Source organism: Panthera tigris, chromosome D3 (assembly GCF_018350195.1).
Source record: "Panthera tigris isolate Pti1 chromosome D3, P.tigris_Pti1_mat1.1, whole genome shotgun sequence".
NCBI classification, from domain to species: domain Eukaryota; kingdom Metazoa; phylum Chordata; class Mammalia; order Carnivora; family Felidae; genus Panthera; species Panthera tigris.
Window position 1 is genome coordinate 57,113,736 of NC_056671.1, and position 23,711 is coordinate 57,137,446.

At 48.0% G+C, this 23,711-nt stretch overlaps 1 protein-coding gene across 1 annotated transcript in view; it reads left to right on the forward strand.

Moving 5' to 3' along the window:
• Window positions 1–758: 758 nt before the first annotated feature.
• The window catches only part of MOCOS (molybdenum cofactor sulfurase), a 56,273-nt gene continuing 33,320 nt past the window's right edge, over window positions 759–23,711 (forward strand). The window contains exons 1-7 of the mRNA XM_042962846.1: window positions 759–930; window positions 6,847–6,936; window positions 10,035–10,101; window positions 11,005–11,646; window positions 13,828–13,904; window positions 16,007–16,206; window positions 22,542–22,658. Coding sequence (XP_042818780.1) covers window positions 789–930; window positions 6,847–6,936; window positions 10,035–10,101; window positions 11,005–11,646; window positions 13,828–13,904; window positions 16,007–16,206; window positions 22,542–22,658 — 1,335 coding nt within the window. The 5' untranslated portion in view covers window positions 759–788. The remainder of the gene's footprint in view (window positions 931–6,846; window positions 6,937–10,034; window positions 10,102–11,004; window positions 11,647–13,827; window positions 13,905–16,006; window positions 16,207–22,541; window positions 22,659–23,711) is intronic.

Here is a 23,711-nt window from a genome sequence, read left to right on the forward strand (position 1 = left end):
CTTCCGACGCATGGGTTTGGCCTGCCGCTCAGTACTGAGACAATGGAGGCCCGAGACAGAGCAGCTCTGACGCCGGCACCCCGGATGCAGGCCCAAGGGCGGAGCGCCTCCGGCGTTAAGGCCCGAGTCGCATCCGAGCTACTGTTTTCGAACTTGCGCAGCCACGGAGACCAAATTAGCCAACCAACCTCCTGGATCCCCAATCTTTTTCGTCTTCCACCCTTTGCTCAGCCTCATTCTCAGACACGCCGAGCACACAACCCAGTGGGGAGCAGCAAGGAGAACTCTCCTTGCAAACACCCCACGAGTCCCCCCTGCCCCCCTCCACAGGGAGCGAGGGTCCCGGGTGCTATGTCGGGGTCAGGACCGGTAGAGTCAGGCGGGAGGATGCCCAGGTTTCAGGATGCCGAGCAGGAGAAAGCAATGCGTTACTTCTGCCACTAGCCTTTTCGTGGGACCGAAGATAAACGAGAGTTTCGTGTTCCAAGGGTCTTTGGGGGCATCTCCCTGGGCTCCACTGGGAAGCTGTTTAAAGAGACAATGAAAGCGGGCACTTCCTTACCCCGCCCCCAGGTGGGAAAAGGGCCGGAAAGAACTGCAACCCTGTGAGTCAGCTCCCCTGGGAGGCCGGGCCGCCGGGAGAGGCGCCACCCTGGGCAGCGGACCAGGTGCCCCTGGAGGGCAGGGAGGCGCGGCCGGGGCGCGGCGGGGGCGGAGTCGGGCGGGCCGGCCTCGGCATTTCCCCCCGGCCCGGCGGCCACTACGGCACGGGCTGGCGGGCCTGGGTCATGGCCGGCGGGGCGGCGCCGCGGGGGGCCGAGCTGCTGGCCTTCGCGCGGTTCCGGGACTCGAGCCCGCAGCCGCTCGCCTACGGCTATGGGACGCGCAGCCTGCGGGACATGCGCGAGCGCGAATTCGGCCGCCTGGCAGGTGAGGCCAGCCGGGACACCTGTGCGGGGTGGGCAGGGAGGCCGTGGCGGGCACGCGTTTTCTGGCACTGGCGTGGAAGGAGCTTTTGCTTTAGGTGGGAGCAGCGTCACCTCATTTGGGATGTGTTTTGGATCGAAAGACCCGGAGGGACACGTCCGCGCGTCCCTGAGGTCCCACCTGCAGCCCAAGGCTTCTTGCTACCCTAGCTCCTTAGACTTCCCCGTGGTGCAGGACTAGCCTACTCCTTTCTCACCTGTGCTCTCTCTCCGCGGACCACGCTCAGGAGTTCTTTTGCCCTCGCCCGCCGCGACACTCCCGGCTCTAAAGGTCCAGCTGGAGCCAGCGTTGCGAATGGCAGGAATGTGCAGCGGCCATGACTGTTCAGGTGCTCGCCTGCGGACAGGTGCAGTGCGTGGGCGGCGGGCGGCCAGTGATCCGGGTGCGGACCGCGAGTCTGGGGGCGTGTGCGCTTGGGGCCGAGAGGCTACGGACACTAAGCTCATAAGCAGCTTTATTTTCGAAGCCCATTTTTCTCATTCGTGCCATCAGAACAATGCCTTCGAACTCTAGCTCGCTGGGCGACTGGAATTAGCAAACCGTGAAGTTTGAGCTTTAAGTACATACAGGGCGAGCCTGTAAATTGGACACGAGTATCGATCGCGATCACATCATCCTTTTGATACCCGCAAGACGGAACAGGCTGGTTAACTTTTAAACGAGCTCGATGTGGCCCTGTGGCCTTGCCAAGACGTCACAGCCGGGCGGGAGGGCTCCCGCACCGGGTCGGGAACCTTGCGTGAAGGTCTTCCTGGAGCCTTTGGACCGCGTGCCGGTTGAGCAGGGAGGGACCGCAGGTTAAGTGGGCATGGTCGTGGCGCCAGGATTTGAGGTGTATTTATTCTGTCGCAATTAGCAACTGGTGACTGCTCCCTTGCTTGCGGCACAACAGCGGCCGCTGTGACTTAACGTTTCAGTAATAGGGTAGCTGATTGCAGCTCTTTTGAGTTATTTCCTCATGTTTGGGATAGTGACAATGTTTTCTGTTTGGGAGCTTTGAGGGCTGTGGCCTCCTCCTTGTGTGTCCCCTGTCTGTACTTCAGTAGGGAAGCCCGGGAGGGAGACGGGGGACCTTCTGGTGGCCTCTCTACTACCTTGCCATTCTTGCCAGTGACACATTCACCTGCAGGAGACAGCATCTCACCCTTCCGCTTCCACTTGCCGTCTCTGAAACGTTTTACTGTGGAAATTTCTACCCATAGAAATAGACTGATACAACAAACACCCACAGGTGTGGAGGGAGAGAAGGAGGCTCCCCATTCTTTTGACGTAAATCTCAGAGGCTGTTTTCTCGCAGTCCATAGTTATTTCAGCACCACACCTGCTTAATCCCCTAATCCCTCCAGCTCTGATCCCTCACACCCATCACTGGCTGACCTCTCCCCTCAACGCTACCTTGGGAAAGCAGAGGTATGTTCTGGGCCCCTACTTGTGTTCCTTGTGTCCTTCAGAGGACGTTTACTTAAATGTAAAATTTAAATGTGGTAGCCAGATCCCAGGCTGCCCCTCAGAGCCCCTTTAACATCTATCTTATCGTATTCTTTCTTTCTCTGTCTGTCATCTATCTAGTGCAAGTTCCTAGCATTTCTTCTACACTGTAGGGTTGAAGTAGACTTTTGTGGATTAAACACATCCCTCCCACGGTTGGAAGTCTTAGAACATATCCACTTGCTTTCTCTCCTAGGGCAGGGAAAAACAAACAAAACAAAGCAAAATAATGTAACCTTCACCTCCTGTTCTTTCCCCTTCCTCCTTCCCCTCAGAGTTTTTGGGCAGGCTTGAGAGTTTATCTGGTTAAGTGGTAGCTCTAGATAATTACATGCTTAATCTTTAAGTGCTGAAATATGTTGCCTAACCAATTGGAGGGGGATTCCCTTGTCTTGGTGAAAGGAGAGTATTGGGTTTTCAGATGTGGTTCGAGTGGTTCTTGAAGCCTTAGGGTGCTGCTGCATGGCCACTCACCCTGTGTGGAACTGAGAACTTAAAGAGCATGATCTAGAAGAGATCCTGGAATTTCCTTTCTTGAAGACCCAATACCAATGGGTTTTGGGGTCATTTGCCTCCTTCTATTAATAATAGCCAAGTCTTAGAGCGTCACTGTGTGCCAGGCACAAAACTGGGCTCTGTTATACCCACTCATTTAACCCTCATCCCATTTACAGATGAAGGAACAGGGACCCAGAATGGCTAGTGGTGGACGAGGATTCAGTCAGGTTGGTTGACTTGAATTCTGCACTGTTAACCACTGTGCTGGCCGATTGCATCTAAGATCTGATCTCTAGCTGATCTAACATGGCTGCCTTGTTTTGCAAAATTAACTACTGGACCAAAGGCCAAAGCAGCCTTCTCCCAAATGGCTTCCTGGCCCTGCAGAAGGCTGTGGGTAAGGCATGTGATGCTCCCTGGGAGCCCCTCAGGTTTCACGTGTGTACTGTGGCTTCACATGAGCATGTCCCTGATGGCTGGGCAGACCAAGGCCTTTCTTTTGGTGTGGTGCATTTGTATTTCTGAATTTTTGGTTAAAGAGACCATTATTCTAACACTAAATTTTTGGACTAGGTAGTACATTTACACAGCACTCAGAAGGTGCCAAAGGAGGGTAAAGAATGCCCAGGGAGTCCCGCTCACTCCAGCTGCGGCCATGGTGATGGCCCCAGGGTCAGCTCCTGCTACTCGTGTCTGGTGTGCCTTTTGACTTGTGGTCTGTATTTTTGTAAGTGTGTACTTCTTTTTTAATTACACAGTTGAGCCGTAACATTCATTATCTGACATAGTTTACATTTATTTTTCTTTCTCTGTCACTATCATACCAGCTTCTCTCTTTTGTCTACTTTTGTGTCTCTTCCACTTAGAACAGTGCCTGGCACATGGTCAGTACTCAATAAACATATCTTGAACATCAAAATACAATAAACTAGGAAATCAAATGACCTCATAAAGGCTGTCTACAAAAAACCCACAGCTAATATCATACTTAATAGTAAAACACTGACAGCTTTACCCCTAAGAGCAGGAATAAGACAAGGATGTCTGGACTCACCATTTCTACTCAACATTGTCATCAAGGTTCTAACCAGGACAGTTAGGCAAGAAAATGAAATAAAAGGCCTCCAGATTGCAAGGGAAGAAGTGAAACATCTCCATTGGCTGATGACACAATCTTGTATACGGAAAAACCTAAAGAATCCATATATAAAACTGTTAGAACTAAAAAACAAGTTCAGCAAGGTTATAGGATACAAGCTCAATACACAAACATCAACTTGATATCCAGATGCTAGCAAGAAAAGCTGTGAAAATGAAATAAAGGAAAGCATCAAAAAGAACAAAATACATAAGGAATAAACTTATCAAAGGAAGGAGAAGATTTATATACTGAAAACTACAAAATGTCATCCAAGGAAATAAAGGAAGACCTAAATAAATGGAAAGGCATCCTGTATTCATGAATTTGAAGACTAAATATTGTTAAGATGACAATATTCCCCAAACTGACCTATAGACTGATTGACATTCTGATCAAAGTCCCAGGTACTTTTTTGCAGCAATTGATAAATTGATTCTAAAATTCTTACAGAAATGCAAGGGACCCAGAATAGCCAAACCGACCTTGAAAGAGAACAAAGTTGAAGGACTCACATTTCCCATAAAGGTAAAATAAGTAAAATGTATATAAAGTTACAATAATCAAAACAACGTGGGACAACTTTGGTGGTACAATTTTGTACAACTGGTACAAAAATAGATGTGTGGACTGATGAAGTGGAATTGTGAGTCCAGAAATAAACCCATGTGTCTATGGTCAGTTGCTTTTTAACAGAAGGCCAGGACTATTCAGTAGAGGAAAGAGTAGTCTCTTCAACAAATAGTGTTGGGGTAGCTGGCATGCAAAAGAATGAAGGCGGACCCCTACTTCACACTGTATTAAAAAATGAACTAAAAATGGACGAAAGAGCTAAAAATATAAACCTCTTTGAAGAAAGCATAAGCAAAAATCATCAGGACCTTGGATTAGGCAATGGTTTCTTATGACACTAAAATCACAAGCAACAATAACAACAAAAATAGACAAATTGGACTTCATCAAAATTAAATACTTTTATGCTTCCGTGGATACCAATAAGAAAGAACAACCCACCAAATGGGAGAAAACAGATGTCCCCACAAATCTTGCACATAGTCATGGTAGCATCATTTATAATAGTCAAAAAATGGAAGCAGCCCACATGTTTATCATTGGATGAGTGGATAAACAAAATGTGGTACATCCATACAATGGAATACTATTCAGTCCTAAAAAGGAATGAAATGAACATATTATGCACCTTGAAAATACAGATGCATCTTAAAAGTATTATGCTAAATGAAAGAAGCCAGACACAAAAGGCCACTTTTGCATGCTTCCATTTATATCAAATGCCTAGAATAAGCAAATCTGTAGAGACAGAAGTTCGATTAGTGGTTGCCAGGGGCTAGGGCTGAGTGGATTGGGGAGTGATTGGTAATGAGTAGGCGCTCTCTTTTTGGGATGAATGAAAATGTTCTAAAATTAGATAGTGGTGATGGTTTATGAATCTGCTAAGTGTACCATTAAAAGGGTGAATTTTATGGTATGGGAATTATATCTCAAAAAAGATGTTATAAAAGAAACCAAAAAGGGGCGCCTGGGTGGCTTACTCTGTTAAGTATCTGACTTCTGCTCAGGTCATGATCTCACAGTTCATGAGTTTGAGCCCCACTCTGTGGGCTCTTTGTTGACAGTGTGGAGCGTTCTTCAGATCCTCTGTCTTCCTCTCCCCCTGCCCTCCCCCGCACCCCCCCCCACTCTCTCTTTCTCTCTCAAAAATAAATAAACATTAAAAAAAGAAGACACCAAAAAATCTATTTTGCATAAAACAACAACAACAACAACAACAACAAAACCCATTTAAGTGAATGAAAGAAGGAATGAATCTATTCACATTGTATATTCTTGAAAAATGCATCTCAGAGTTTGCTCCATGTCTACTTATAAAGTACTAGTTGGAGGTGTAAGAATTCTTTATTTTAAACACATGTTCATGGACATTTAAGTCATTTCCAATCTCCTGCTATTGCAGACAATGCTGCACTAAATGTCCTCATGTGCAGGCCAGTTCACAAACCATAGGTATTTTCCTAAAAGAGGAGTTGCTAGGTCAAAGAGGGTTTGCATTTTAAAGTGTGGACGATATTGCCAAATTGCTGTGCCTAAAGAAGTTGTATCACTGGAGCCTCCTATCCATAGCCATGTGCCAGCTGGCCCATGTTCCAGTACCCTTGCACACACGGTGAGTTATCCAGCCATCTGGTCTCCCTCCTCTGATGCGAAAACCTTCGTAGCTCACTCTCATCTAAATTTGCCTGTCTCTGTTTATGAGAGAAGCTAGAAAGCACATTTACATTCCTGGTCATCTCCAAAGCTCTCCAAGCTGTTCTAGGGTTGAGGGATATAGAATTCACTGTGGGAAAGCATAATCAGGGCTCGCCCACCAGGGAAGAGGCAAGGAAATCCCAGATAGGAAGTGAGTCATAATGTGAAATTGCTTTACTGTCATTAATCACAAATATCTGTTGGGCTCCTCCTCTGTGTGGGATGTGCAGGTTCGTAAAAGAGCTGGTTAATCAGGAAGGCTTGCTTGGGGCTCTCAAGGTCATTCAATATTGAAAGTGCAATCTCGCATTGCCCATGCCTTGGGTTAAGAAGCTCATATCAAGAGGCTTGGAGAAATCAGTGGCCTGGTGGTGCCCACTGCTCAAGCTCACACAAATCACATCTAGGTAAAATGAGTGGAATACCTCTGGAAAATAACCCCTGCTCGATTCTGTGTTTTCTTTCAGGAACCGTCTACCTTGACCATGCAGGAGCCACATTGTTCCCCCAGAGTCAGCTCACAAGCTTCACAAATGATCTCATGGAAAATGTTTATGGTAAAGAAAAACACACCCAAACCGACTTTTATATGAATAGTAGCCAACAACATTCAGCTGATCTATCTCTGCTTAATAAATATCAGATTTATTTAGGACAGTGCTGAATAGACCCCATGGGAGAAGGGTGTCAAGCAAGCACTCAGGTCGGTCCCTATGATACATGCGCGGCCAGGATAGGAAGGATCGGCTCAGGGACACAAGGTTTACTTCCAGAAGAAGGGGTCAGTGTCAGAAGGGCACAGAAATACAAAGCTGCTGTGTTTGACAGGATGACCCTGTGCAGAGGGTGGGGTGGTGGGAAGGACATTCATTTATTCTTTCACTCCAGAAATGTGTGTTGAGCCACTTTGCTGTGGGGGGCATGGTGGTACAATGAAAACAGAGGAAGCACAGGCTCTGCCTTCGTGGACTGTGATCTAGTCAAGACAGGACCTTAATCAAGTGAGCTCCAAATAAATGTAAATGACCAACTATCTGAAGAGCTATGAACAAAAGGCCCATGATACCACGGGGTCTGTGGTTGCAGAGTGACAGGGCTGGCAGTGTGAGTTGTCAGAGAAAGCTGCCTTAGGAGAGGGGTGAATACTGGAGGATGAGCAGGGATTCACTTGGGCACAAGGAGAACGGTATTCCAGACAGAGGTAGTAGCATGAACCAAGATCCTTTAGTGGTTTCAGGAATTAGCCCCGGAGCACAGAGGAGGGGAGGAGAGTGGGGGAGACATGAATGGAGAGGTAGGTAGGGGCATTGTAGGTGCTCTTCAGAGTTTGATGTTTATTCTAGAAACAATGGGCAGCCCTGGAGGACATTAATCAGCAGCACTGTGTGATGAGGAGATAAGCGTGTGATGAGGAGATAAGCGTGAAAGGGAGCTTGAACTAAAAACAGCTCTAGCTGTTAATAGTAATAGCAGCAAGCACCCTCTCCTGAACACTCACTATACACTTCAGGCACTGTTCCAAATGCTTGATCTCTTCTCTCTCCCTCCATTCTCCAGCCAAATGAGGGTACAGGTTCTGTTTTCAAACAAGCTAAGGTACAGGTTCTGTCATCACTCCTGTTTTACAGGTGAGGAAAGTGGGCCCTAGGGAAGGGAGGCAGCTAACCAGAGGCCATACAGTCAGAAAGCGCTGGAGCTGGGGGAGTGGCTCTCCAGGCCAATGGGCTCCAGAGCACAAGCCCTTATCCCTTAGCAGACTGCCTCAGTTCATGACAATCCTATCATGCCACACTAAGGTCCTGGGCAGTCAGCAGATATTTAAATCTGGGGAGTCGTTTGTAGGGGAGATGTCACTGAGGGACCTTATCTTGATTTTACTCCATGATTTGCAAAGAGACCCACAAGTCTTCCTTAAATTTTGCAATTGTCCTAGCTGTGGGAAAGGTGCCGAGAGGTGACGATCTGTAGACTGTAGGTAGTGCTGATGGTGCTGAGCTAAAAACCAGGGTGGCGAGAGGAAGCAAGAGTAAGTACCAAGTCCCTGGGTTACTAGTGCCTATGGAAAAGGAGCATTGGTGGCTTCAATGACCAGAAATTCAGTGTGACCCGACAGTATATATGAGAAAACAAACAAACGAATCCTAAAACAAAAAAGGTCAAGACTGTGTTAATGTGGTCTTGTGGTCCTGCTCCTGAGAAATGCTTGTGCCTCACCCCTGCACATCCGGCCCCTTGAGAGGTCTGTGTCCTCATCTGGGGGCCATGTTGTGAGGAGGTAATGATACTATGGGTCACACTCATGGGGCATCCAAGGAGGGGAGGAGAACTAGAAATTGACAAGTGAAATTAGGAGACTTGGGGCGCCTGGGTGGCTCAGTCGTTTAGGCATCCAACTCTTGATTTCAGCTCAGGTCATGATCTCATGGTTCATGAGATCAAGTCCTGTGTGGGACTCTGCACTGTCAGCATGACACCTGCTTGGGATTCTCTCTCTCTCTCTCTCTCTGTCCCTCTCCTGCTTGCTCTCTCTCTGTCTCTCTCTGTCTCTCAAAGTAAATAAATAAACATTTAAGCAAATCTTAAACAAAAGAAATTAGGAGAGACTCTAGCCTTGAGAATGGGCTAAGGGGAGATGTGATGGTCCATTTCACATATTTGGAGGAGATAGATGTGTTTCTGTGGGAATGATGCCGGTAGCAGCGGTGTGAATGCATGGCAATAAATGGGGACTTAGATTTAAGTGGCATTCATGGCTCTGTCTCATGGTTGGGGGCAGGGCCGGCGGCAGGGGGCGGGGAGAAAGGGCAGCCTCCTGAGGTTGTGTACTTGGTTCCCTGGAGTTAATTATCAGAACCACCTGTCAGGGAACTTGTAGAAAAGTTTCTTGCATTGGTCTGGCTGCCTGAGAGCTGACGTCCAGCTCCAGAATATTCTTCCCCGATCCCATCTTGCTTTACTAGTTGGGGGCGGAGGTTGGTTGGTTGGTTTAAAAAAACTGAATTTTATTTTACATATCATAAAATTCATCTATTTCAAATGTACAATTTAGCGATTTTTAATAACTTTACCAAGTGGTGCAACTATCATTATAAATCACTTAGAACATTTTCATTCCCCCACTAAGATCTCTGATGCCTATTTATAGTTAATCCCTGTTGCCCCCTCAGTCCCAGGCAACCACTAAATCCATTACTTTCTGAATCTCTCTCTGTACAGTTGCCTTTGCTGGACATTTCATATAAATGGAATCGTATACTGTGTGACGCCTTGTGTCTGGCATCTTTCAGTGAACATGTTTTTCGGTTCATTCATGACCTAGCCAGCGGGTTCCTTTTTATCGTGACTACTTTCCCATTGTGTGGATAGATCACATTTTGCCTATCTGCTCATCAGCTATCTGCTGTCTGCTCACGATAGACATTCATGTTGTCCCCAGGATTTGGCTTTACCAACAAACCTGCCTGTGAGCATTTCTGCGCACGACTCTTCGTGTGGATGTATGTTTTCACCTCCCTTGAGGGTATGGGAGGGGCATCGCTGGGTCAGACAGTGGTTGTATGCTTAATGCTTTGAGAAACTGAGGGAGAGGATTGGGAGGAACACAAGAAGAGAGACACAAGTAGTGGCCTGATGGCCTTTCTCTGTAACCTGCCAGGTAACCCTCACAGCCAGAACATCAGCAGCAAGCTCACCCATGACACCGTGGAGCACGTGCGCTACAGGTGAGTGGCAAAGGTGCCAGCCCGAGCGGGTGCCCCCAGGTGGCTGGGCTGCTTTCCTACCACTTACCGCCTCCCACAAAGTTCTGAGCTGGTTTCGGGAAGATCACGGTCAGCTAAATGGTCAAGTGCACAATGATGAACATCAGGGGCAGAGGACGGGAAGGTGAGAGACAGTGGGTGCGGAGCAAGGCGGAGCCGAAGCGCAGGTGGGTGGCCCTGAGGTGCTCACGGCCGTCTCAGGTGGCTTCGGGCCGGTGCCAGAGTGCCCGGGGGCCAGAGCGACAAGGAGCGACCACTTCCCAAGTCTCACCTTCAGAGAGAAGAAAAACATTCAGTCTGGGCTTTCCTTTCGCATTTCATTAGGCGCCTTGTTTTACTCATCCCCAGCCCACCCAACCTTTTTACGAGTATGCGCGCCTCGGACAGCTCTTTATGTTTTTCCACAGGTGAATAGTTAGTTTTCGTAAGTAATTTCCGGGGGGTGCCTAACGTTCCTTCAATTCCTATAATTTCAAGTCATTTCCAACTGGAAAGTGGTGCTGGGCTGCCACGTATGAAAAGTGCTGCGAAACAAGTTGGTGACCTACCACTTGCCGTGGCGGAGACAGAGAGCTGACCGGGGAGAGAGTGTGTCCTGGGATTACGATCATCGTGGGTTTTTGCCTTGTCCTAGGAGGGTGCGGACTTGGGAGGCGGGAGGTGCTTTTGCCAGTTTGAACCTGCTCGTCAGCTCTTCCTGCGGCCCGCTTGGCCCCTGCCCTAACTCCGCGAGGGTGGCCAAGCCGGTGTGGGTCTTCTAGATGTGAAGGTAGAGAGATGTCACATTCAGTAGAAACGCAGCTACCGCTGGACGTTTAACACTAGTGAGACCAAGGAGTTGGCATGATACTGTGCTTCTTCCAGGATTTTGGAGCACTTCCACACCTCCACAGAGGACTACAGCGTGATTTTCACGGCAGGGAGCACGGCTGCTCTTAAACTGGTGGCAGAGGCCTTCCCGTGGGTGTCCCCGGGCCCGGAGAGCAACGGGAGTCGGTTCTGTTACCTCACCGACAGCCACACGTCCGTGGTGGGCATGAGGAAGGTCACCATGGCCATGAACGTCACTTCCACCCCAGTCAGGCCAGAGGACATGTGCGTGGTGGAGACACGGGGCACTGCTGCCAGTGACCCTGACTGCCAGCTCCCGCACCTCTTTTGTTACCCTGCTCAGAGTAACTTTTCCGGAACCAGATACCCCCTGTCCTGGATAGGAGAGGTCAAGGCCGGGCGGATGTGCCCCGTGAGCGTGCCTGGGAAGTGGTTCGTGTTGCTTGACGCGACCTCCTACGTGAGCACCTCGCCTTTGGACCTGTCGGTTCACCAGGCCGACTTTGTCCCCCTCTCCTTCTATAAGATCTTTGGATTCCCCACTGGCCTGGGCGCTCTGCTGGTGAATAATCGTGTGGCTCCTCTGCTGAGGAAAACCTACTTTGGAGGAGGCACGGCTGCCGCGTACCTTGCAGGAGAAGACTTCTATATCCCAAGACAGTCGGTGGCTGAAAGGTAACTCGCCACGGGGATGGCTGGCTGGAGTTCAGCCAGGCAGGGGTCCTGCATGTGTCCCCTATTAGGATCATGCAAGGGACTGGGCTCGGCCACCAGGGTTAGGGGGTTTGGAGGCAGGGACGGAGGCAAAGGTCGGCTGGAGGGTGCCCCAGGCAGCTCAGTGAACTGGGCCCTCGTGTGCGGGCTTGTCCAGAGCTGTGAGAGGACAAGGGCTGCAAGCGGAGGCCGTGAAGGGCTCTCAGGAGGGTAAGGAGGGTGGGCCACCGGGCCTTTCCCCAGAGCACAGGCAAGAGGTGCCGCAGTTTATCAAAGCGGTCTTTTAAAAAGATGGCATCTTCTGGAACAAGTGTGCGTGCATGTTGACGGCACAGCTGGTTTTCAGCAGCTGGAATCTGCTCAGCTTGGTGGCTGGTTGGCAAGAAGAATTAGTTAATTCAGAAGCCACCAGACATGTGGGGTGCTGTGAGCAGGCTCTGTGAGCCCTGTGAGTGACAAAGGGAAGTTTGGGGGCAGAGAGCTACTTGCCTGCAAGTGGCAGAGGCCTCTGCCTGGGTTTGCTGGTGTATGCATCTTCCTCAGGCTGCGGGGCACGGGGTGCGGGACAGGCCGAGGAGCTCTCCCACAGGGTGATGGCTGGGACCCATGAGGTCGAATACGTGAGAGGATGAAAGTGACAGCTGACCCAGGGTTCTGCTGGGTCCAACAGCGGGTAATACCATGGGATTGGGCCAGGGGGCTAGTGACCCTGCTGGTGCCTGAGAAGACCCGGAGCCTGGATGGGAAGGGGGTCAGATCCCCCATAGACCCAGGTGGAGACTCAGGGTTCTGCGGATGGGGGCGTGTCCCTGCCGGTAGAGTCATGGGTCAGATCTGTGGGCCCCAGAGCTGGATTGCTGGCGAGTGAATCCCGGCTTCACCACGCACCAGCAGCAGTGGGGACAGGGGTGTATGACTTGATCTCTGCACCTAGTTTTCCCTATAAAGTGGGTCTCTGAAAGCCTACGATTATTGAGAGCTCGTATAGGTGAAGTGCCCAGATAGAGTTGGCGTCGGTGGGGCTATTTGGTGTCTCTTTTATTTCGGACTTCTCCATAGCTGGGGGATTCTGGAACAGGAGCTCTGCTGTAAGACATTTTGTATCCGGGTGTGATAACGTAGTGAGTAGTATAACCAAGCGGGAAGAGAATGACAGGCACAGCATCACATAAATTAAAGGCAGATCACAATGACAACTCCAACTTTATGGAGCCAATAGGAACGTGTGGAGGCCAGGAGAAGTGGGGCAGTGCCTACCGGGCAGGATGGGGGTGGGCTGAGCTGGACCAGACCTCTGGCCTTCGACTGGGCGGGTTGCCTCACGGCAGGTGCTGCACCAAGATTCCTAGAAAGCGGAATGGTTATTCACCACTAGAAGTCTCATTTTTTTCTAGTGGGCTTAGGACTAGAACTCGAGAGATTTAATACCCAAACCAAATATGTTTTGAACATGTACCCCGACCATGTTCTTAATTGTTTGATAACCCAAGAATGTACAACTTTTGATGGAAACAAACAAACAAACAAACCCTTCCTTTTTTCCAAGAGTCTATTGATTATTGGTTAATGAATAATTATTTACTATATATCGATAACTTAATTCATTATTAGCTAATAATGTTTAATTTATTAGAGATTATTTATTAATTCACTGGTGATTAATCAGTTAGTAATTGATTCATTATTGACTAATTCATTATCATTATTATTTTTTAAAGTTTTTAATATTTATTTTGAGAGACAAAGAGTGCAAGCAGGGGAGGGGTGGAGGGAGAGAGAGAACAGAGAGACAGACAGAGAGAGAGAGAGAGAGAGAGAGAGAGAATCCCAAGCAGCCTCTGCACTGTCAACACAGAGCCTGATGTGGAGCTTGAACTCACGACTGTGAGATCATGATCTGAACTGAAATCAAGAGTTAGACGCTGAACTGAGTCACCCAGGCACCTCTTATTATCATTATTAATTCATAGTTAATTCATTAATTGTTGAGTCATATAGCTAATTCATAATACATTAGTTTTATAAGGAAATTAAGATTGCAGTAACAGGGTTCTGAGCAAATCCTCTCCCTAGAATATTAAACTACAAAGCACAGTATTTCCTTCCATTGAAAGCTTCGGCTTGCTTTGTTCACTGTTACAGGTTTGAAGATGGCACCATCTCGTTCCTTGACGTGATAGCACTAAAACACGGGTTTGATGCCCTAGAGCGCCTCACAGGTCAGTGGATCCTTTTATCCAGTTGCTCCCGTTGCCTGTGTCCTTGAGGGTGTCCCGGCACGGGTGTGATTTAGATAAGGACCCAGGGGCTGTGCAAGGGGCTGGCACAGGGCAGCTGTACAGCGAATGCAGTTGAAGCTAATTCTAAAGAATTTCGGAATGACTTCTGAGGCAAGAGCAAGAGACTGCACCACATTTTTTTTTTTTTTAATTTTTGTCAGTTAAAAGAACGTTTTAACCAGTAAGAGACGTTCCAAATCAGGAGATTAGTCGCTTCACAGAAGTAGAAGACCCACCCTTGGTCCCTGGTCTGGGAATGGTTACAGATCCTGAGACCTTATTCTGCTGTTACCTTGCTGGGTCCTCCCTCCTGTCTCAGGGGGCGGGGGGGACTGTGTGATGAAGAGCTAACACTCAGAGAAGTTAAGTGCCTTCTCCAGGGCCAGGGACCTCGTAACTGGGAGGGTTGGAGTTCCAACCTAGGCCATAATAATGCCTAACCCCGAGCCCCTGTCTCTGCTGCTGGGCTTTGCAATGATGCACGTTGTGTGTCCCGGCAAGTATTTGGGGTGTTGGACAGGTGGGGGACACTCACTGTGGGCTGACACACACACAGATGCCACTCCCCATCGTGTGGGGCCTGACACAAACACATAGGACTAGAAGAACCTCTACCTTATGAGCCAGGCACCCGCCCTCCGTCATGCTCCTGGGCACTCCTCCAGAGGCTGAGCTTCTAGAGCTGGGTGGTGCTGCTTGCACCCTCCATATGGAGGCGGGGTGGTGGTGAGCCAGGGGTGTGGCTTAAAGATTAGGCAGTCCTTCCTTTCTCTCCTTTGTCACAGTAACGGGACCTTGCAGGTTCTCAGCCTGAGCCCAGTACGGGGCGGGCGAGGAGGGAATGGACAGGCTTCACGGGAGAGGAGGGTGGCACCGATGGTAATACAGGGAAGTGAACAGACAGCATCCAGGACAAAGAGGAGATAATAAAGACAAGCACTGAGAAATGAGCACTTTCCCCAGAAAGATATTAATAGATGGCCGAACAGCAAGATACAGGTCTGATAGCTCCAGGGGCGCCTCGGAAAGCGGACTGACAATACCTGCTCTGTAATAAGGCAAACCCCTGATTGTTCCTACCTCATTGCTCCTTTGAAAAAATGTGCAGTGAAGTACACATAACATAAAATGCATCACTGTAGCCAATTTAGTGTGCATTTCCGTGGCATTAAGCACGTTTACATTGTTATGCAGCCATCTACCACTGACCATCCCTGGGAATTTTACATCTCCCCAAACTGAAACCCACTACACAGTAACTCCCCATTTCCCCTCCCTCCCAGACCCAAGTAATCTCCATTCTTTCTGTCTCTATGAATTTGCCTCTTCTAGGCACTTAGATAAGAGGCATAATACAATATTTGTCCTATTGTGTCTGGCTTCTTTTACATAATGTTTTCAAGGTTCACCCATGCTGTAACATGTATCCTTAATTGATCTGGATCCTATTGAAATGATTTACACATTGAGGGTGCCTGGGTGGTTCAGTTGGTGGAGCATCTGACTCTTGATTTTGGCCCAGGTCATGATCTCAGGGTCGTGGGTTTGAAACACGTGCTGGGCTCTGTGCTGAGGGTGGAGCCTGCTTGAGATTCTCTCTCTCTCTCCCTCTACCCCTCTCCCCGTTTGAGCTCTCTCTCTCTCTCTCTCTCTCTCTCTCTCTCAAAAAATGATTTAAATGTTAAAGGTACAGCAAAAAAAGAGATACTTTTAAAGATAAGGTGGTGCTTTTTTGCCATTTGTAACCCAAGGGTCTAAATTCTCCGAATGCTTAAGTGGCATTATTAAAGAAAGAAAACAAAGAGGATGACAGGAATTCCTATGGAAGATTCCACAGAAACAACAACAGTAAGGTGTTGTTCAGTCCCCCAGACCTACACATTAACCATATGGACAGTACCACACCATATTTACCCATACTTACAATTGTTAATCTGAGGTCCAGCTTTGCCGGTTAGAATGATCTTGTGTTCTTAAAAATGACTGAGTGAATTACGTGGAAAGTTCATGATTCTGTCTGACATTTCACAATCGCTTTCGAGGTGGAATGGAGAATATAAAGCAGCACACCTTTACCTTGGCTCAGTACACCTACACTGCCCTGTGTGCTCTCCGGTACCCCAATGGAGCCCCTGTGGTGCGGATTTACAGCGACTCTGAATTCAGCAGCCCAGAGGTGCAGGGTCCTGTCATCAATTTTAATGTTCTCGACCACAGTGGGAACATTATTGGTTATTCCCAGGTGGGTTTTCTCCTTCCCTTCCCTTCCCTTCCCTTCCCTTCCCTTCCCTTCCCTTCCCTTCATAATTTATTGACAAGTTAGCTAACCTACAGTGTATATAGTGTAATCTTGGCTTCGGGAGTAGATTCCTGTGATTCATCACTTACATACAACACCCAGTGCTCATCCCAACAAGTGCCCTCCTCAATGTCCATCTCCCATTTTCCCTGACCCCTCAACCCCCCATGCCCATCAACCCTCAGTTCTCTGTATTTAAGAGTTTCTTATGGTTTGCCTCCTTCTCTGTAACTTATTTTTCCTTCCCTTCTCCTATGGTCTTCTGTTAAGTTTCTCAAATTCCACCTATGAGTGAAAACATATGATATCTGTCTTTTTCTGATTGATTTATTTCACTTAGCATAATACCCTCCAGTTCCATCCATGTTGTTGCAAATGGCAAGATTTTATTCCTTTTCATCGCTGAGTAGTGTTCCATTGTATGTATATCCAGGTGGGTTTTCTTGTCACCTTGAGCACCTGTTCACAACAGAATTTCTTTCCCCTGGAACTCTGCAGCCTTTTGGAGCCCTGACATTTGCAGTCCAGGTCTGTGAGTCCTTGCAGTAGCTGTGAGAAAGGCAGCCCATGCATGATTGGAGAGGCCCAGCCCTTCCTTAGAGGCTCTATACTCTCATAGGCACTCCGTTCTAACAGGTGTGGCTATTTAGTTTACCAGCTCTCCTTTTTTCAGCCAGAAATGGTCATTTTCAGGCGTGGAGAGAGAAGGTATGAGTCCTTGATAGCACTGGAAGGTGACAGCTGACAGCTTGCCAGCAAGGGAAGACACGCTAAAACAATGGAGACAGAAAAGCAGTGTAGACAGAATGCCACGTCCGAGGTCATTTCATGTATATTCAGCATGGTAGTCCCAGGGATACGTCAGATGGTAGGTATCATGGGATTACACAACATGGGCCTGCTACCACCAGGTCTTTGAATGTGGCCTGGAATTCAGAACTCTTTCTTTATGGTAAGCAGAAGTGCTGTCCTTAGTATCACAAAAGTCCTTGTTTCTGCCATAGTTCGTGCATATTATGAGTTGGAAAGATTTAGTAGTTCGGTTATAACATAGTTTGTGCAGAATACCCTTTGTATCTATTTTTCCCACGAACACAGTGCAAATAGTGGTTTGTGTTTTGGGAACTGCTTGGGTCCTTGCCATAACTGAGTAAGCTGGTCACTGCTCAGTCCATCAAAATGTCCAGAGGCATACCAGGCACTCTGCCATGGCGATAGATGGTCACCAGATGTGTTGTCCCAGACTGGCGGGGATGGGGAGCGCAAGGCCCTTCCCAGAGCCTGGGTTCCTAGAGCAGCTCTTTGAGGAGCAGGTTCGATGGTCAGATAAGTTTGGAAGAAGGTGTTCATCTTCCCCTGAAAGCCATACTCCCTATCACCTTTGTTAAATGCAGAATTTCTCAAGGAATCATTCCTCCACCCCTTCTCAATAGCCATAAACTATCTGAGGAACACAGTTGAGAAATATTCTTCTGGGGACGTGTTAACTCTTACTCGTATCTGGGAGTGGACCCTCTACAACCACAGGTTGTCTCTTGGGTGGGTTTACTGTGCAGACACCCCTTAGTTTACCCTGGCAGCATGACGCCGCTAAGAAACAGGCAATTTTGAATGCTTTTGGTGGTGGTGGGCGGGGGGCGGGTGGCAAATGGAAAATGCATCAAGAGTAAAAGTTTTGCCTTCTTAAATGTGTTATTCTGGGTGATGGGTAAAGTAAGTTTCATTCTTGGACCCAAATAAGTTGTACTTCCCTCGAGGTGTGGAGGAGGGCAGGCGGGTGACCATGATGTGTGCGGTGGTAGGCAGAGCAGGGAAAGAATTCCTCGTTGTCCCAGAGACTTCTCGAAGAGAAGGAAGAGCCTAGGCAGGGAGAGCTTCCTGTCTGGGTGCCCCGCTGACTTTACCAGGATTCTGGTTCCCCGAGGCCACACACGGGATGTGTTTCTCCCTCTGTGCGTTTGTAGAGGAGGCTCGTATCATGAATGGATTCCGTGGCTGAGGTGTGACCAACTGTGCCGGCTCAAGAAAGCCCAGCATGGTTTTCCTGGGCCACTTCACCATGTGGAAATTCCACAGGGACTTTGGTGGCCTTTAGAAAGATCAAATGCATCATGGTGGGGTTTGGCTCTCTTTTCACGGGATGTGTAAAATAATTGAGCTTTCTTTCTTTTTTTTTTTAAAAATTTTTAATGTTTATTTTTGAGAGACAGAGAGAGACAGACAGACAGTCAGAGCACAAGCAGGGGAGGGGCAGAGAGAGAGGGAGACACAAAATCTGAAGCAGGCTCCAGGCTCTGAGCTGTTAGCACAGAGCCCGATGCAGGGCTCGAACTCACAAGCTGTGAGATCATGACCTGAGCTGAAGTCAGACGCTTAACTGACTGAGCCACCCAGGTGCCCCAAGGGTCTCGTTTTTGATAGCCAGGGCTCCTAATTTCATTCTCCCCACTGTGGAAGTCACTCTACACAGTGGTTAAGAATGTGGGTCCAGATTCTGACTGCCTTTTGCTTGGCTCTCTCAGCTTGGGCAAGTTAATGTAAGCTCTCCAAGTCTCCATGAAATGGGGATAACTAAGTACCCTGCTGATAGTGTTGCTGATGAGGATTAAATGAGATATAGTATATACTGCCTGAGCAAGGGGCCCTGGTATGAAGCAAGTGCTCAATAAACAGCGAGCATAGAGGCTCCTGGGCGGGGAGGCTCCAGTGTACACTGTGGTCAGGCTGGTTCCTTGCCTTCCAGGATGCAGTGCTCATCCTGCCGCAGAAACCAACTCTTTCACCTGGCTGGGCACAGGCTGGGATCCCATAGGGCTCAAGGTGAGAGGGTACTGCCTCATGATGGGGAATTAGGAGGAAGCATAGGTGTGGCCCAGAGAGCCTCTTGCACCCACATCCTCTTCTTGATGGGGGCCTTCTCTCTTGAATCTCAATGGGTTTGTGACTCTCTCATAACCAGTAAAGTGCCACAGAAGGTGACGCTGTGTGGTGGAAAAAACAATGCCACATCAGCATTATTCCTTGGGACATCCACTTTTGGGCCCCAAGTTACCATGTAAGAAGTTCTACCCTGAGGCTGCCATGTTGTGAGGAAGCCATGCCATGTGGAGAGGCCAAGCACAGACATGATGGTGGCAGTCCTGCTTTGAGCCTTCCTGGCTGGGGGACCAGACACACACATGCATAAGTAAGTCTCCAGATGATCCCAACTCCCAGACACAATGTCACTCCCAGCCTCAGAGACTTCCCAGCTGGGACTCGAGAAATCATGGAACAGAGTCAAGTGTCTCCTCTGTGCTCTTTCTGAATTCTTGACCTACTGTAGCTGTGAGCACGATAAAATGGCTGCTACTTTATCCCCCCACGTTTGGTGGCTTGTGTCGCAGCAGTGGTAACTGGAACAGTGAATGTGGGGTGGGGGTGGGGTGGCCACTGGAGCCTTCTAATTCCGCTTGGCAGGAGTTGGGGTGGGGCAATGAGGGGACTTCCCTAGCAGCTGCCCGTTGAATGGAGACCACCTGACTCTGGAGGTGGAGTGGGCCAGACCCAGTGGTGCTGCTAGGTCTCAGCTCAGAGAGCCAGGGGACCCCTGGATTTCATTAGCAGGCCTCCACGTCACTGAGCTACTTGCCCAGAGTAAAGGAGCAGAGTTGTTTTCCTGAGTCCCCCTCAGTTCAACCCAGACAATGGCTTCTTCTCTGACAGTCCAGGGGAGACAGCTAAAATGAAGACAGCCATGGTCTCAACAGGGTGGGAGGCACCATTGCTGTGCACAGCCTGGCTGGGAGCATGTGCTGGTCGTGTGGTGGCCTGTGGTCTGTGGAGAGCACCGTACGGCTCCTGGCTGCCTCTGGCCATCCTGCACTATGAATTCCCAGGGAGAAAAGTTTCAAAGGTTTGCCCAGCTGGGCACGACGTGTTTGTTTTCCCAAATGCAGTTAGGTGACTCCCCTGAGTTTAGCCTAAGTCATCCAGGCTGAGGACTCTCATCGGGCTCCTAGACCCTTGAGAGAATGGATCCCTCGACTCATAGCCAGAGGAACCCGGCAACTATCCCTCATGCTAGCCCTGCCTTTGAGCCTTGAGTGAAAGCAGATCACCTTCCAGAGTCTTCAGGAGACAGGAAAGAGTCTTGGAACTTCTAGATTGAACAGCAATTCTGTGATTCAACCCCGAGTAAGGGACACAATGGAGAGCAAATTGATAATGCACAGTGTCAACACAGTAATGTGTGTAGGCCAGGCTGTGCACCCCGACAAGGCTGCTCCGAGGGGTAGCTCAGTTGGGGACTGCTCTGTGATCAACCCTGTGCAGAGGATGCCAAGGAGCCACTCCACGTCTAGGCTGCAAATCTCATGGGAGCATGTGGTCCCTGTTTAAGAAAATTAAGTTATTATTTTAAAAAATTGAGATAAAATTGGGCACCTGCTTGGCTCAGTCGGTTGAATGTCTGACTCTTGATTTTGGCTCAGGTCATGATCCCAGGGTCATGGGATCGAGCCTCACATCGGAGGCTTCCATGCTGGGCAGGGAGCCTGCTTGGGATTCTCTCTCTCTTTCTCCCTCTGCCCTTCTCTGCTTGCATGCACACTGGCACTGTCTCTGTCAAATTGAAACAAAATTGAGATAAAATTGACGTATAATATTGTATTGCTTTTAGGTGCGCAACATAATTTTTTGATATATGTATACAATGTAAAATGATGACTACAGTACATCTAGTTAACATCCAGCACCATACATAGTTACACATTTTTTTTTCTTGTGATGACAACTTTTAAGATTTACTCTCTTAGCGGGCGCCTGGGTGGCGCAGTCGGTTAAGCGTCCGACTTCAGCCAGGTCACGATCTCGCGGTCTGTGAGTTCGAGCCCCGCGTCAGGCTCTGGGCTGATGGCCCGGAGCCTGGAGCCTGTTTCCGATTCTGTGTCTCCCTCTCTCTCTGCCCCTCCCCCGTTCATGGTCTGTCTCTCTCTGTCCCAAAAATAAATAAAAAACGTTGAAAAAAAAAAAAAAAGATTTGCTCTCTTAGCAACTTCCAAACACACATATAACAGTATCGTCAATTATAGTCACTATGCTGTACATTACATCCCTAGGACTTATTTATCTTGTAACTAGAAGTTTAGAAGTTTGTATCTTTTGACCACCTTTACTCATTTTTCCCACCCACACCTCTGACAGCCACCAGTCTGTTCTCCATATCGATGAGTTTGATTTTTTTTTTTTTGGGTTCCACCTATAAGTGATATCATACAGTATTTGTCTTTGCCTTTTTTTAAAGTTGTATCTGATTTTTAAAAAATTTAAATCCAAGTTAGTTAACATATAATAATGGTTTCAGAAGTACAATTTAGTGATTCATCACTTACCTATAATGCCTGGTGCTCATCTCAGGTGCCCTCCTTAATGCCCATCACCCATTTAGCCCATCCCCCACTCATGTCCCTGTCTATGTCTGACTTATTTCTCTTAGCATCATGTCCTCAAGGTCCACCCATGTTGTCACAAATGATAAATTTCCTTGTTTTCTTTTTTTATGACTGAAAAATATTCCATTGTAACTGTATACCAATTTTCTTTATTCATTCATCCTTTGATAGATACTTAAGTTGTTTTCATGTCTTAGATGTTGTAAGTAATGCTGCGAGGAACATGGGGTGCACATATATTTTCATTTTCTTCAGATAACTACTCACAAGGGATTGCTAGATCACAGGGTAGTTCTACTTTCAATTTTTTGAGGAGCCTTTATACTGTTTTCCACAGAGGCTGTGGCAATTTACATTCTCACCAACAGAGCATGAGGGTCCCCTTTCTCTACATTGTTTCTAACACTTGTTATTTCTGTTTTCTTTGTAATAGGTGTGCAGTGATATCTCATTGTTCCTTTGACTTGCATTTGCTGGATGACTAGTGATATTAAACATCTTTTCATGTACCTCTTGGCCATTCGTATGTCCTCTTTGGAAAAATGTTTATTCGAATCTTCTGTTCATTCTTAATGGTACTATTTGTTGAAACATAAGCTCCTAACTTGGGAGTTTGGCCTGAATTTTGTATTTTCAGTTTTCTCAAGCATACATTATAATCCATCTGGATAAACTGTAATTATCAGTGACATTTTAATAAACCCATGACAGATCATGGCACTTGGGAGCAAAATTCCAAGCTTATATTTTAATTTTATTGTTAGGAAAGAGGTCCAGATACTGATGCAGGTGATCAGAATAAAACGACATCCTTAACACTGGTTTCGTGTCATATTGACCCCACAGGTGGATAAGATGGCCAGTCTTTACAACATCCATGTGCGAACTGGCTGCTTCTGTAACACTGGGGCCTGCCAGAGGCACCTGGGGATAAGCGACGAGATGGTCAGGAAGCATCTTGAGGTTGGTAATGGTGGTCAGCAAGACCCAGTGGTGGCATCTTCAGCCACCCTGGAGGCTGGCCTCATGGCCGGGGTGAGGGCTGGTTCTGTGGGCTGGGCTCATTTCTCCAAGCCCACCCTGTGGATCTGCGAAGGAAAAGGGGTCAACAAAAAAAGAAAACATAGTACCGCTGTAGCATTCATATTTTGCTTTGAGGGTAAAAAAATTTTTTTTTTCTTCTTCTTTTTTTTTTTTTTTAATTTTTTTTTTAATGTTTTTTATTTTATTTTTGCGACAGAGAGAGACAGAGCATGAGCAGGGGAGGGACAGAGAGAGAGGGAGACACAGAATCGGAAGCAGGCTCCAGGCTCTGAGCTGTCAGCACAGAGCCCGATGTGGGGCTTGAACCCACAGACTGTGAGATCATGACCTGAGCCGAAGTCGGATGCTTAACCGACTGAGCCACCCAGGCGCCCCAAGGGTAAAAATTTAAAGTCAGAATATGGGTGTTAACAGGGGGCAAACATACGCAAGAATGTGCTTCTATGTGCAGAGGGCCCTTACCTAGTTCAGTCCTACCAGAACATCTCCACACTAGAGTTAGCTCATCGCTGGGCGAGGGGACAAACTCTTCCAGGGGCCAGTCTGCATCTCCCAGAATCCTCTCATCCCTGCCTCTCCTCCTGGCTGAGGTTTTTCACTTCAGGGTACAGCTAATATTTTGAACCATTTCATAAGAATAGTTCAAGTGGCAAAGATAAGAACTGTTCAAGTGGCAAAGAACTCTTATTTAGTTTGGAGTAGTTTCTAACTTGAGTTTCTTTTGTTGTCATTAAATATTGTATATACTATTTCCCAACCAACCACGAACTGGATTTTATTTCAAAAGAGAGAGGAAGTCCCAGAATACAAACAAATGCAGTTCCAGATATAATATTTGATCCTGCGGAGTACTGTGGCCCCAGCTCTTGTGTGGCTGGCCTGGATTCAGTACTGAGGGAGGTGGGTGGCTAGAGCAATGACTGACCCTGGGCAGCCCAGCTTGGAGAGGCTTGGGGATTTCTTGCCTTTCTC